The following is a 16,170-nucleotide window of genomic DNA, read 5'->3' on the forward strand; positions in this document are numbered from 1 at the left end:
ACATTTTGAAAGAATAATACTCTCTCTTTTGAGAGTGGTTAGAGAACAATCTTATCCGTTCTCTAAGTAGGAACACTAGCACCTTTACATCTTCAAAGAGAATGAATGTCCTCTCACTCTGTCCTCTTCTTGCGTCGCATAGTTGCCAGTTAGCGGCGCAAGAATACACTAACAAACTAAAATATAGTTCGTAGAGAACATTAAGTTTTTGCTTTATTATATTGTTAATAATATATAATAAATGGTTCATAGGTTAATAGAAATCACATTAAAACACTGATTGTTCCAATAAGTTGTGGAACTGGCGATTATTGATAGTTTTCATATTATCACGTAAAAGTCTGTCATCGTTATAAAGGCTTGTGCGTGGGTGTTTTTCTCGAGAGTAGCTAAATTTTCCTTCCAAATATGGGCTGACGGGAGGAAGCAAGACTGTCTGGAGAAGTGAGGCACCTTTTGGGTGACAAATCCTTAAGCATTGTTCTCCTCCAACTGTTAGCTGGATGCGTATCATTTCTAAGAATTGACGCTGGGGAAATACGAGGGTTGATTTAAAATTTCAAGCCAATCCATCTTGTTATAGCCTATAACCCCGAAAGGAAGCATTTGTGCACCCAGGTTGGTCTATACTTTTTGTCTTATCTTGGTGTCAGGAATCGCTTCCTAAACATTGTGGGTGTTGTTTTGAAACACCCTATATATATAAACGCATCACCAAGTTCTTCAATTCTCTATCTATATATGAAAGAACTTTACAGATGAATAATCACAAGATTTTACGTATTCCTCTTATATTTAAATAATTAAAAACAAAAAAATAAAGAGATTTAAGAAAGAAAATAAAACATTTACAAGACAAAACGAAAATAAGCGATATACGAGGATCGGAACTTTAATAATTTATTTTCTACAATTGATACAAAAGAGATACCTCTCCAAAAGCTTTACTTTTCTTCGATGTAGTTACCAGCATATTGTACAGGGGCGTCATTTTGGGAGGCAGCGTTTGAGAAATGTATAGTTTTAATCAATTGTTTAGCAATATACTACTAAAATACGTGAAGTTCTTACATGAGAGAACGTAAAATCTTATGCCCTTCTAGTAAAATCTGTAATGACGTTACTAATTATGCACAACTACTCCCAAGGATGTGGAAATCGTGGTTTACGTATAGGAGAACCTGATTTTTTTATGTTTCGAACTGAGCGTTCTATTAACTGAAGAATCTCTGGAACAGCTCGGAAATGAATGTCCAGAAGTGGTTCCGTCTTAGAATCAAATCATCGTTATAGAGGCTGGAGTCCGGGAAGTATAATGGACGGTAGACATCAACCACACGTTGTACGCAAAATAACGGGAAGATTTTAGAGAAATTATCGCCGCTTCTTTCGCAACGATAACCTCAGATTATGTTCCAACAATGAACAGTAACACTAAGCAATCATTGTACAGCATTTTCCTATTTCGAGAAAATCGTCGCTACAGAAGTTTAAACCGCTAACTCAAACAAGATTATATTTTCCTCGTCACTTCGAATGTGCGCTGCATTGTAAGAGAGCCAATTATTGTCATATATCAGGATTAGCCGCAAAATAAGTTTCCCCAGGCGACTGTGGACAAAGGTGGGGATGCCAGGCCACAAATAGCATGTGACATTAAAGATCAGATGTGCCTTTATTTCTCCACAGAAGTACAACGTACATTGAGACATTTGTCATACTAGTCTATAAGCTTCAGTTCAAAAACCCTTCCAGGAAAAAATGAACCCTGCATACGGAAGAAGCGCCGAACAGCTTCTGTGACTTCAGCATTGCTTCCAAAGCGCCTGCTGCTGAGATTCACCTTCGAAACCGGAAACAGACGGAAGTCACTGGGTGCGAGATCAGGACTGTATGGTGGATGGGCTCCCATCCAAGAGTTTTGCTTTGCCTTCGCTGAGTGTCCTCTCGCATTGTCATCCAATAACAGAACACCAGATATGAGAAGGCCAGGCCGCTTGTTCCGAATCGCCTCCGACCACGACGTCAAAACGCGCCTTCTCTCCATAGCTACCAGGATCAGACTGAGAGACTCGTCTCCGCTTGGCGCAGGCGCTGCGACGGTGCCATCTATAGGATCGCGGGCGGACGATACTCACTTGCGTCTAAGTGTGTTGCGCGCGCAACCAGTGTCTTGTTTCCCCCTGTTCACTTTCCTGGGGAAACTTATTTTTGGACTCCCCCTCGTAGATCACATATTGGACGAAGATAAGAAACGCCGATTCCGTTTCATGGCAAACATACATCAATGTTATCATTATTACAGTTCCAATTCTCGTTCAATTTTAGCAGAATGATAACTTTTTTCCATGAATCATGTATATCCATCCGTTCACTTAAATGAAAAAGACATTTTCGTAAATAACCGACGTTTAGTCAAAGTACTTTGGAAGAATCAATTTTAAATTAAATAAATGCTCAATCATATTGTAAGGTTGCAACATGTGAATAATCTATTTACATCATAACAGTCAACCAGCTACGAATACACATTAAAACTATCGTCTAATTCGCTAGTAATAACAAAATATTCTAAAGATAACTATAACAAAAGGAAATCATTAACATGAGTATTTTAATATAATGCTTCAAGCAGTTACAACCACCTAAATATCTTTACAACGGACTATGAGGGATTATATAATGAAAAAAAAATACAAATAAAATATATTTTTTTACCTTTTTGACTAATCGTTTGGGTGGAGCAGGTGGAGTCTGGTCTGTGTCTATGAATAAATTGTTCGTCCGTTTATCTAGCGCTGCAAAGAGGAAAACTCTAAATGTCACCACACAAATCTAACACTTCTACTACATTTGTATGCAGCTAACAGAAGTCTTTCATCTACAATCATGCTTCATTTCTCTAGCTACACAAGATCTCTACTTGATTCACTTTTGTTCTTTTCTAGGGCATGCTCCACTCTAATATACTTGGGTAACAAAAGAAATACAAAACACTTTCAAAATATAAATAAATAAACTCAGTAAAGACAAATAATAAACCCATTTTTTTAAAAAAAAATATAAATTTAAACTAAGAAGTATTTTTATTATGTGTCACATGAAAAAGCAAGACAAAATTTTTAGTTTTCTTGTTCAGTTATTTAGATCGAAATGGCAATAACAGCAACTTAAACATGGTCCACCAAATTTCACATTACCCTTTCTTAAGTTTGAAGATGTATAGTAGAAGGGATTGTACTGACTAGGTGTACTACTAACTCACTGAAGACCGGCCTACTCAGTTAATTTTCGTATTCTCTATGATTTTAATTAGTATATTTCTAGGAATCACGATTATTATTTAAAATGTTGAGCTGCATCTAGTGACAAAAATATTGGGCAGCATAAATTGTTCAGAAATCTGTTCTATTAGTCTCTTTGGTTCGTTTCAAATACAAGCATTTGAAACTCACAATAGCAAAGAGCAATTATTCAGAGATCTGAAGGATCGTCTCCAATTTGGCTTTTTCCAGATTGGAAATTTCTACACAGAAATTTAATACAAAATTGATTGTAAACGACGATGGCTTTCACTAAATTCACTTTAACTGCTATTCAAAGTTCAAACAATGAGAGTTGTTTTAGCCGCACTGATAGAGCACGCACATTTGATTCGATTTCACAGGTTATTCAGACAGACAGTCTGCGAATTCACGGATGGGGCAGTCATGCCAAGAATTTTCACTTGACAAAAATTTATCTTCCCCTGAAGAAGAAAATTTTCCTCCTTGGCAACGATAACTTTTCCCCTCCTCTAATTTTTTTCGAATGTATTTTTTTTAAACCCTCAAGAGGTTCAATGTGGCTTCAATTGGTGATGCGGTACAAATCCCATCTGAAGTATCACTTGCTCTACAACGTCTTCAGACGTACGGGGACGACCTGAAAATCTGTTGTGTTTTACCGAACATCCAGTTTGAATAAAACACTTATGCCACCGGTAAATAGTAGGCCTATTGGGAGGATTTTTACCACATTTTGTACGAAAATTACGTTGCACAGTTGTCGCAGACTTGGGATTCTTCAAACCAAAACAAAGAGCTAGCACGCTTGGGACCAGTAAAGGTAGCTTTCTTTGCTGCAACTGCCACTAGCGCTTCTGAACTAGAGTACTACGTGAGTCAAAACTTGATATATTTTGCTACAAAATAACAGCAAAACCATGTCTGTAAGATAAATGAATAAATCAACTTGAGTTTTACAAGTTGTAAGTTCTTTTTGATACACCCTGTATATATTGTACGTATATTGTGTGATGACTGAGTGTATATATGGGTGAAATTCATTCTCCCCTTGGAAAAATATTCAATTTACACGCTGCACATAGAACAACTGAATGGAATTCCACGAGCCTTAGCACGTTTGTAATGGCCGGATGCAGTTACCAAATGGCAAAGCGTGTCGATTTCTTCTTTGTTTTTTGTTGTAAGAAAAATCAATTTGTCTTGCTTTTTCATGCATAGTACTTAAAAATGTTCGATAATCCCCTCTCCTCCATTTTTTACATTAAAGAACTGGAAGAAATATATTATTTTCAAACGTAGTCATTACAAAAAGATTAATTATTAAATTTTTACGTAATACCAGTGTCCATGAAAGAATGTTACAATATCACAGAAAAATCTGATCGTTGGACTGGCAGAAACATAACCCCGATTTGTCGTTTGCCGGGCTTCCAGCAGAGGTTAGTTTGTGCTTAGGAATAAAGCAACACTTGCCGGTAACTTAAATGGTAAAACATTCACGTGAGAAATGGGAGATGAGAATTAGTCTCCCCAGTGTAACGATCTGATTTTTGTTTGTGTTCCAGGGTAATGTCTGCGTAAGTATATTTATTGTTGAGCGATTCGTCGCTAAAGTACAGTATCATAATTGCTGATAGACACTATTTGAAACATATTAAAATAAACAAGCAGACAAAAAAATCTTTACCTCAATAACCCATAAAATTTTAATTTTAAAAACCGTTTCAAGGCATACTCTCCTCTTCTTCAGTGTCGCTCTCTAAGTGATATATTATAGAGATTTCTCATAGTGATAAATCCTAAAAATTAGAAGTAGAATAACTGATTTATGACTAATTTGAATGACTTTCATCATTCTTCTTAGACTGTAATAGAAAATTTATCGATGTTTCTTTATTTGAATAGCGTTTTATTTTATGAGAATTTTTTCACAAATTACATATTGACAAATTTTCCATTACAGGTTACGAAGATTGACGAAGATCACACAAATTAATCGCATACTAAAGTTATTCTACTCTTAATTTCAGGATCTATCACACGAACGAATGTCTTTAATATGAAATCATTTTAGTACCAACACTAAATCAGTTACACCTAAGAATATGCCTTGAAATTGTTTGAAAAATTAATGTTTTTGGATGTTAGAAGAAAGATTTTTTTTTTTTTTTTGATCCATCTGAATATTATGGCGTCATAAATAATTCGAAGTAACCTTTCTTAGGTTTTACTTCGACAACTGCAACTATTTCACTAGAAAGTTACGCAGAAAAAAATAGTAGATTTTTTTCTTTTCAGAAACGTGATGAAGTGGAAGGGACACTAACGAACAGTGTTACGTAAAAATAACTCAGTGTTATTAAGAAAAAATGGAATTTTGAACTAACAAACAAAAAAATAAATAAAGACAAAAATAAAAGTAAAAATGGAACAATCTTAAAGATTCCGAAAACAAACTAAAAATGTAATCGAACTAGTTGTTTTTCCCCTCGGTAATAGCACTAACCATGGCTTTGGATTTAACATTATAACAAAAGACACACTGACCAAGGCTTCAACACATACTGTATTTTAAACTATAATGTATTACAGTTTCGGATATCTAGCATATCCTTATCAGACACTACATAGGCACTATAGAACATAAATGAAGATACAGACGGGGACCTACAGGATAGGCTGAAGGCTTCAGCCAATAGAATTTACATTTTTTCATAAGGATGACTATTATGTCTGTATCTTCATTTATGTTCTATAGTGTCTCGATAGTGTCTGATGAAGGATATGTTAGATACCCGAAACTGTAACATATCATAGTTTTAAAATACGTGTGTGTTTAATCTTGGTCAGTATTTCACTTCGGTATATACAACTGTGTAGATATATTTTCAAAACCCAGAAGCAAAGAAACAGTACCTAACAGTGTCTTTATCATCCTCAAATATCTTTGTTGATATTCTAAAATCAAATAAACCGACCGTCTTTCTTAGGCATAATCGTGGGGTGTTAAAATATATATTAAATCAAACGAAATTTTAGCTTATATTAACTGTTCGCTGCAAGATTTTCCACTTGAATTATTTTGTTGTTTATTTTTGAACTATTATTACTACTTTCATAGTTGTGGGCTACCATTGTATATACAGTATACAGGGTAGGTCATTTGCATTGATACACACTTGTAACTTTTCAACTAATGGGCAGAAAATATTGAAATTTTGACCCACACGAATATCGGCAGGGGAGCATTGTTTGGCATACTCTGTGACATTACAAGCTTAACAGTGTAGCCAACCGAACATAAAGTTGTATTTTTTTCAAATGGCACTACGACAGATTATTACACATTTCAAATTTGCATCTTAAACGAAGACTTACAACGTTACAAACTAATGACGCCATAGTATTCAAACATTCAAATGTTTGTGGCCCCTAAAAACAACAATGTCGCAAATGAGAAGGATGGGGCAATGCACATCGAAAGTACTTTAGTGTTCAACACTATGATATGAAAACCAACAAAGTTATATAGGATTGAAATTTTGATTTTTTTTTTCAAAAGACTTTATTAAAAAAAAAATAGGTAAGTACCTCATTTGACTATATAGATGGTTTCTACTGGATATAAAGATCGTATAATTCCGTTTACAACAATTTGATGTCTTAAACCGTTCTGGAGACATGGTAAATGTTGGTAAAGTTAGCAACACTGTTTAAAATTATGTAATACGAGGGAATTTATTATAATTGGACCTACCAAAAGTATTGTTAAAACTTATAGAAGCAAAGTAAATCAAAAATCGTTTCAAAAGATTCCAACAAATACACAATTTTAGTCAATACATCAAATTTTACCGTTTTTTTATATATATATATATATATATTCCGAATGATTTAAGGTATCATATCGCTATAAACGTCATAACGGTATTTGTTTATTGAAAACTATCTACGAAATTGAATGTGATACTTATCTGAACATTTTGTTGAAACGAAGTTCCTTGAAAAAAATTCAGTTCCCTGTAACCTTGTTTCTATTTGTTAGAAATACGTCATATGCAAGGGCGTAAATAAGGGCCCCGCAGACCCCGCATTGGGGGCCTCAAGCCATAAGGGGGCCCCAAATCGTGAAGTGGGACGTAGAGAAGGGGCCCCACTCCACGCTGTCTGTGGGGAGGCCCCCAAACCTTTAGTTACGCCACTGGTCATATGATAACCGTAGCCTTCGACATTAAGGTACTTTGGAAGGTACGGGTACCCCTTTCGTTTCACTCGCATTACTTCTGTTGTAGAAACCTCAAAAATTTGGTTGTTTTTCGATGTTTGTGGTAGTGCAGCGTCTGTATCTTGCAACACTGCATCACAACTGTGGTGTTGTGTTTTCCATTTACATAAGAACCTGAAGTAGTGGCATTTGAAAAAAAATGCAGCTTTATGTTGGGTTGGCAATACCGTTAACCTTGTGGTAGCACAGATTACGACAAACAACATTTCCCTGCCGATATTTGCATGGTTCAAAATTTCAGTGTTTTGAATCTAACATTTTAAAAGTTACAAGGGCGCATCAAATAAATTGTCCACCTTATATACAGGGCAAATCAAAATGATGGACCCGATTTCAGAAATTTATTCTGTAAAATCTATTGTAGGACACGTGCTAAGAAAGATAAGTTTGCTTTAATCATATGACATGTGTACTATATGAGCACCTCATACGGCGCATACCAAGCCGATAGTCTATCCCTTACTAAACATTTTGTAGCATTTACGAAAATATTAGCAAATTAATTCATACTTGCTGCTGAGTCTTAGCAGTAGAAAGTGGAAATACTGCGTGGAAATTAACTTTGAAATGAAAGTTAACCTTTAGAAGCGGATGTCTTACAATAACATATGTTTACTAGATTTTACAGAATAAATTTCTGAAATCGGGTTCATTATTTTGACTTGCCCTATATAAACACATTCATTGGGTTTACTTTATTTTATTTCTTGCTGTTTTTAATCTTTTGTAGCCCGATATTTATGTTATTGTTGTAAATTTTTGACAAGTTTCAGCGTTTGGAAGATCCGTGTACCAGAAACTGTCAAGCAAAGTAGCATACTAAGTATCGAACAAGAAAAAAAAATCTTCCTTCGGTAATTTTGAATTTTTGTCACGATATGTCACTTCCATGTACGCACAAAATATTAGTCAAGTGCGATGAATTCTTCATAAACATCTAGAGAGAAGTTTTTTCTCATATGTAACATATTATTTTTCAATAAGGTAGCGTAAGATACTGTGTTACTTCTTTGGAATCAAGTAACGCAACGGTAATGAGTTACAGTTTAAAGGAAGTTATCCAAAGCCTATTCTGATTGACGACTAATGATGACAATGATGGTAATAGTTGCTCAAAAACTACGCAGCGTCACTAGTTAGTTAGCAAATGAAAAATAATGTAGTTCAGATCGTCCTTACTAAGGATGGAGCTCACAGTTCGTAAATCTCTCTGGCAGGAAGATTACAATGGGGGCAACAGGAAATGCATTACAAAGTGTGAATAGAAGATATCCGCCGAAAGAAAAGTAACCCGTTTTCAGCTCAAATTACCGATAGAGGAAGGGGAAATAGCTCATCGAATACAATTGGAAATTAACTTTGGTTAGCAGTGAAGTTTTATATGTTCGCGTATTATAGTTTGTGATGGTCTGTTTGCGGTTTGATGAAGCGTACTGTATAAGATGATTAGATGATCACTTACTGCATCCTCTAGGGGGCAGTGGTGGCGCTTCGTCCATGGAAGTCTCCGACCATGAATTCCTGAGTCCGTCGGTTGTACTTGGAAGAGAATGGCGAAGAGGCAACTTCGGACTCGTTGGTTTGCTTAAACACTTTGGCTTTGGAGGACGAGGAATCGGCGCATCAGTCTCATTCGAGTCCCTACGGAAATTTAAAATAACATCATCTACATATAAACACTTTACATACAATAAAATAAATGTCAATAGAAAATAACATGACTGATTATAACACCTAGAACATTTTCAAAGTTGGAGGCTATATATATATTTTAACTTGAAATGAAAGGCACAAAATTATTTATTAAAATATACTCTATTTACTTACTAATTTGCGCACTTTTTAATTAAGTTTGGCTACTGAAAAATTTGGGTGAGCACACTATGAGGGTTTTAAAATAGAGGACTTGATCTGGGGTTTTTTCTTCTTCTTCTTGTTCACTTCTATCATAGGGTGGTGGGCAAGATGGAAATTTTAAAACTTTTCTCTCCCTTGGGAGAGCTGTTTTATACTTTGATAAGGTCTTCTCTTCGTAACTGCATTTAGATATTCTATCCTTGATCTTCCTCTTCCTGGTTTTCCTTCTGCCTTTCCCTCTATCAACACGGTGATCCAATGGAAGTGCCGAATAAGATGGCCAAGTATGCTGTTTCTTCTTTCTTCTATTATCTTTATGATCTGTCGTCCTTCAGTAGCTTCCTTTAGTACACCTTCATTTCGTTTACTTTCGGCCCATGATATTCGCAGCATTCTGCGCCAATATCACATTTCAAATGCTTCCAGCTTGCATATTTCAGCTTTTCTCAATGTCCACATCTCTGATCCGTAAAGCGCCACACTCCATACCAGAGGCTTAATAAATCTTTTCGAACATCCAACAACATATTTCTTGATGTTAGTAGTCCTCTTTATCTATTGAATGCTTGTTTAGTCTGTGCTATTCTTGAAATCACGTCTTTTTCTCTTCTTCCGTCCGAGGATATTAAGACTTCCTAAATAGGAGAACGTTTTAACGTCTTCGATTTTCTCTCCCTCTAGCCATACGTTTGCCCCTTCCTTTCCTGCTCTTGTGCACTTTATCACTTACGTTTTCTTATTATTTATCTTGATTTTGCATGTTTTCTCCAGTTGGTCGTTCAAGTTTGAAAGTGCTTCCTGCAAGTCCTCATCGTTCTCCGCTATCAGTACTGTCATCAGCAAACCTTATTGTGCTGAGAACGTGACCATTTACTTTTACGCCTTTCTCGTTTGCATCAAATTCTTTCATAGCCTCTTCTATATAGACAGGTATTATTCTAGTAGATGGTAATTAAGAATACAGTACTTTTGTCACTATTTTATTGTGATATTGTAACATAGAATTAATCTCGAATTATCAGTAATTTAAGACAATCAAGATGAATGCAAAGTATATACAGCTAGCATTCTCTCTCTCTCTCTCAGTAATCTTTAATTACAAGACTATTGTTCAGGTACTTGACACTGGATCCAACTCTCAGTTATCGAATTCATACCAAAGTTCTTTTTTTTTTAAAAAAAAAAAAAACGTAAAATACACAGAGCAAAATAAAGTAGAAAATAATCCTTTAAAAACTAGAGCGCGCAAAACACGCGGTGACGCAAATTACACGAGTAAATACAATACTTTTATTTTGTAGATTTTAGATCTATATTACTATTAAATATTTATGTTTTACCTGCAAAATGAAAGTACGTACAGTACTTTACAGAAATGTACTTTATAGTAAACTAGCTGAAGTGTTCGCTCTTCGCACAAGGAGAATGTTTTATGAAAAATATTTCAAACCCACTTCGCCCACTTAAGATACGTATTTCCATGAAGCTAATATCAAAACCCCACAAAATACTCTAGTTTTGGCATATATTTTGAATTCCTTACTCCCTTAGAATACGCCCTGTAACCTGTAACCAAAGTGACATGAGATAAAGCTACTAAAGTGATATGAGATAAAGCTATCTCAAGAAAGGTACCATGTTCCAAAATTCATTTCAAACTGGTCAGCCGTTTTCACGTGACGCTATCACAAACAATAGATAACATCGCTTTCAACAATCAGCTTAGCGATTTTCAAAACTCTGGATTCCAAACTCGGTTATTTTGCATATTTTATTTTTCACTCTCTCTCTGTCACTATGCCGGTTGGACTGAACTTAGACTTAAAATGATATCAAAAGTGTCAGTATTCATCTCAGCGACATCGAAAACTTTAGATTCGACCCTAATATCGGTCGATGATATCCCTTTCCCATCCAACCCCTAGGGATGGTAGGGGTGTCTTCTTCCAAATCTTAAGTCACATATGTACCACGTTCGGTTGAAATCGCTCCAGGTGTTGAGAGAGTTATGTTGAAACATACATACACATACATACATACATACATACATACATACACACACACACACACACAAACACACATCTATAGATATATTTAATATACAGAGATTACGGTGTGTTTTATCACTACCTAAGTACAGGTTGGAGTCATACGAAATACGGGCTTCAGCTTCCATTTATTAATGTTCGTGACTGTACAAGTTAAGAAATTACGATCATCCTTAATTTCAGATACTTTATACATATCCCTACATTTTAAAATGCTTAACGGTAAACAACTCGACGAACAGTGAAGCTCTTCGTTGGAACATATTGTCAACTTTATATCGTGTCGTGCCTTTAAAGCAGGGATGTAATTGTTTGGTGACACAATACAAGTTGCTTCCATCTACTATCCAAAGTAGACAGGAATAAATTATATTAATATCTCCCCCAACCTACTTATTAGGATTTTGTATTCAACATGCGAAGGTGATTGAATAATTATAATCTAGGCATTTAAGTTTAAATTATGCATTTATTGTCTTATAGTTTGAGTAGAGTTAGGTGTCGGATGTTGTGATGTAGATTTAAGTAAAATAGGTAGATCACATTAATAAACCTGTTGGCGAATCAGTCAATCTGAGAGTAACAGAGATGCATTACTACATACCTCGTTGTAAACTGAATACGAACTCCTGGACACGGAGTTCGCCGTCGATGTTTCACACACAGTGGATGGATGTTCACTGGAATCGCTGTTGTTCTCCAGATGGGATTCCAAGAACTGCTTTACTAACGTAGTTCCTGCGACCAATCCTCGGAGACTGATCAACTAATAGATCTCCTCCGACTGATCTCTCCTGCGACTGACCTACTAACAGATCTCCTGTGACTGATCTCTATTCAGTCCCACCTTACCTTTTTATGTGAATTTTCATTATGACGAATTTTGTTGTTCTCTTACCAAATTCTGCAGCTCATACATCTCTGTACTGAAACTGTGCTGAAATCGCAGTTTCTGCATTTTCTCTCATTGACCAAATTCTCCAGACAGTTTACGTCTGCGATTTTACAATTTTACCTATTTTGATAATGTGTAATTGTGAACACAAATTTGTACAGAGTTTACATTTTTCTTGTTGCTTCAGTATTTGTTTATATTCTTGTGACACTTGCAGACTCGTGTCTGTTACTTCATGAAAACAACAATCATAAGCAGTATGTAATCTGATGTTATAATCTGTCTGCCTGCAACATAACCAATTTCTTACTACAAGTTAATTTATAAACAATACTTTACTTTTCCTCTTTTAGCCAATTAATAAAATGAATGAATTTTGATATTACTGAATTTTGGCATACCGTGACACGCCCCCACTTTAAACTGAGGCATCTCCGATGACGACTAGATCTTTTGAAAAAGATCGGCTTTTGGAGAACTCCCTGTATACAAAAAATTCCAAATTATTAATTCATATAACAGATTACAGATAAAATTTTAAAATTGAAAGCCAAAATTGTAATGTTTAGTCTGAGCCAAAAACAATTATGGTTAATAATTCTCACGTTTTTTTTTTTTTCCTTTTAAAAGTCCAATTAGTCCTTTTCATTATATCAATCAACATATGTTAGACAGCAGTTCACTGCATTTACCTACCATCTACCGTTGTAACACAGAACTACTTGAAGTCTTTACTTCCTTCAACATTTATCAACACGTTAACAATTGTTTCCATCCTAAGTCCTTTCTTAGGGAACTTCATAACGATGTATTCACATTTAAATTATACATTCACACACACGATAATATATTTTTACGCACTTTCACTCTTATTCTATATTGATTTCATCAAACACACCAATACACCAACACTAAAATAGCACCATTGTTTCAACAAACTTGACCTAAATTGAGTTACTGAGTTGGCAACTCAGTGTCAACTCTGTGTCAATGCTTTTATATTAAACTGTTGATGTTTGCAAAAATTACTTTTTCTTCTTCTCCTTCTCTCGTTTCCGCTCAACCTTGACCAACTCATGCATCCGTTCTACGTCTGAGAACGTCCTTTCCAAACACATACCGTTCCACGTCAAACCATGTCCACTCGGTTTAATCTTATGATTTATTGCACTAAGATTTATGCAATAATACAATCTCATTACTCAAATCATGAATTCACCTGTTATCAATGTGATCATTTTATTTAAAAAAAAATGTGCATTTTTAATTATGTGTTGTGCGATAATGTTACGTGTGTTACTGTGTTTTTCTTTTTTTTTCATCCTTCACCATTATATAAATATCCTCTACTTGTTATTGGTAAGTAACCTAACTTTATTTTTACTATTACTTGCTATTATTTATTAAATCTATACTTTATTTATAATTCGACAAATGTCTTATTTTATTAAAATGTTTTTATTATTATTATTATTTATGTGTCCCGTCACCTATTTATTTATTCCTATTATATTAATCATTTTATAACTATTCACTGTAAACAAAATATATTTATAGATTAGGGATTTGATCGATGCAGACTCGTATTTCTTCGAATCTGGGATTGGGCTTTTGAAGGTAAATTGCGGCCCTCCTCGCAATTCATCTATAAATACCATTTTGAATACAGCTACTTAACTTATTTATTTAACTTTTGGTGTTTTCCTAGAATACTTATTATTACTATTTATTATTTATTTTTCAAAAATTATGTAACTTAAATTTCCACTCTTCTTCATACTCCAAAATGTTTTATTATCTATCTATTTACTTAGTTTGACAAAATCGGGTATATCAATAAAATTGATAATTTATTATATTTAGATGTTATATCAATAACCAATAGCACATATATCGTACTCTATAATTCTCAATTCTTGGTCATTAACTTCAACGTCTTTAGTCGCTGGCCTTGCAACATAAAAACTATTCAAGTTATCGTCACTCTCGGGTTTTAATTAATAATATAATAATAATTAATAATATAATATAATATAATGTAATGTTAATAATACTAAATAATAATTAATTTGCCAAATGGTCTAAACTTTGAAACGGCATCTATGATCATTTCTATAAACATGATTCTTCAATCCGTCTCTGAATGTTCTATAACACTTAAGGGTCACTCTGTAGACTGGATATAGCCAAGTCTTATTTTTCCCCTAAATTATTTCTTAGTAAGCTTACTTCATTTATTTCTTATTTCTATTTATATAGCTATAGCTCTCTATATTGCTTACTCTTCATTATTACAACTAGTATATATTCTTGCTTACTTATTTATTTAGCTAGCTTTCTTCTTTCTTTCTTATTCACATTAATAAAATATAATCATAATATAACAATATAATAATATAATAATATAATAATATAATAATCGTCATTTTCAGTTATAATATTCTTCAAAATTAATCATAATCTTGACTGTCACATCCTTGATTAAATACATTATTCTAATCTTCTATTAAATTCGCTATCAATATCTATATTATCTTATCTATTTTTCTATCATCTTTCTCTTTCCATATCTATCCTTCTCTCCTCTTTCCTTCTCATTCTCTCATTCCTAAATTAAGTGTTCGTGATTAGTTTATTTTCTACTTTTCCTATTCCTAGATCTTAACTATTCTAACTTAAAACTAGATAGTAAAAACTATTCTCTCTATTTCTTAAACATCTATTTTCTTAATATTTAAACTCTATCTTTTACTAGTATGCCTAAATTTCAATAAAACAATTCAAAAGTTTGCTCTCTCAAGATCCTTGGCTAAATAGGTCAGATTCACAAAAAAAAAAAAAAAAAAAAAAAATTCACCGCTTTGCAGAACGACAAGTGGGTAACTCTTTCCTTATCTGTACCGCCTTAATGCCGCCGAAGACTTATGTGTTATTTATAAATAAAAAATTTCGTGAGAGGTTTGGTAAACGCCCAATTCAACATCACGAAAATGTGATTTCTTCCCTACCTAGATCATTCTCTATCAAGATGTTTGCCTAATTATGTCAATATCTTTACTAAATTTTAACTAACTAATCACTAAACCTTAATTTCATCACTCATTTTTTTTTCATTTCATTCTTTCTTGCCTCTTTTTTTTCTTCTTTTTATTTTCCTAGATAGCATTTTACTCATAATTATGTTCTTCTCCATTATCACATTATTTATACTTATTTAAAAATTTAACTCCTCATTTATTCAATAATTTATGTGTTTATTATGCCGTAAAGACATCTTACTTGTTAAATTAAATTACAATATTTACTTCTTTTAACTTCATTTTTAGTGCTATAAATGATTACTAACCTATTCAATTATTACTAAAAATACTAATATAAAACTCCTTAACCCTTTGACTTAACTTATCGCTATAACTATTCTTAACACTAATTAACCTATTATTTACAAATACTATGACTATATTTATCCATAATATTACTAGACTAATTAAATACTACCTAATCCCATACTATAAATATTAAAACTTATAATTACTAAAATCTATATACATCCTAATCATATCCTAATAAATCCTTAATCTACACTTGTACTAAACTTAAAATCTACTTTTTCGCTTCTTATTCCTTTCTAAAAAGAAACTAGCAAATGCCGCTAAATCCAACAATCGATTCTCTCGAGATATTACGATATTTGATCTCTTCTCCAAAGAAACAAAAGTTCCGACCAGATCTGCAATTTGAATTGCATTGGAACACTCGAAATTGTTCCTAAAACGCTCCAACCATGTATCAACCCTA

At 33.8% G+C, this 16,170-nt stretch overlaps 1 protein-coding gene and 1 long non-coding RNA gene across 5 annotated transcripts in view; one reads left to right on the plus strand and one right to left on the minus strand.

The window, feature by feature from the left end:
* LOC145672865 (uncharacterized) overlaps window positions 1–16,170 on the plus strand; it is a 285,955-nt gene that overhangs the window by 196,630 nt on the left and 73,155 nt on the right. The gene's annotated exons all lie outside the window — the stretch shown is intronic.
* Window positions 1–16,170, minus strand: part of spg (dedicator of cytokinesis spg) — a 499,880-nt gene that overhangs the window by 14,339 nt on the left and 469,371 nt on the right. For all 4 annotated transcript variants that reach the window (XM_081742033.1, XM_081742031.1, XM_081742032.1 and 1 more), the window contains 2 exons: window positions 9,035–9,213; window positions 2,719–2,798 (listed from right to left, as the gene is read on the minus strand). In XM_081742033.1, the coding sequence (XP_081598159.1) occupies window positions 2,719–2,798; window positions 9,035–9,213 (259 nt within the window). The remainder of the gene's footprint in view (window positions 1–2,718; window positions 2,799–9,034; window positions 9,214–16,170) is intronic.

Source organism: Thermobia domestica, chromosome 16, assembly GCF_964235325.1.
Source record: "Thermobia domestica chromosome 16, izTheDome1.hap1.1, whole genome shotgun sequence".
NCBI lineage: Eukaryota > Metazoa > Arthropoda > Insecta > Zygentoma > Lepismatidae > Thermobia > Thermobia domestica.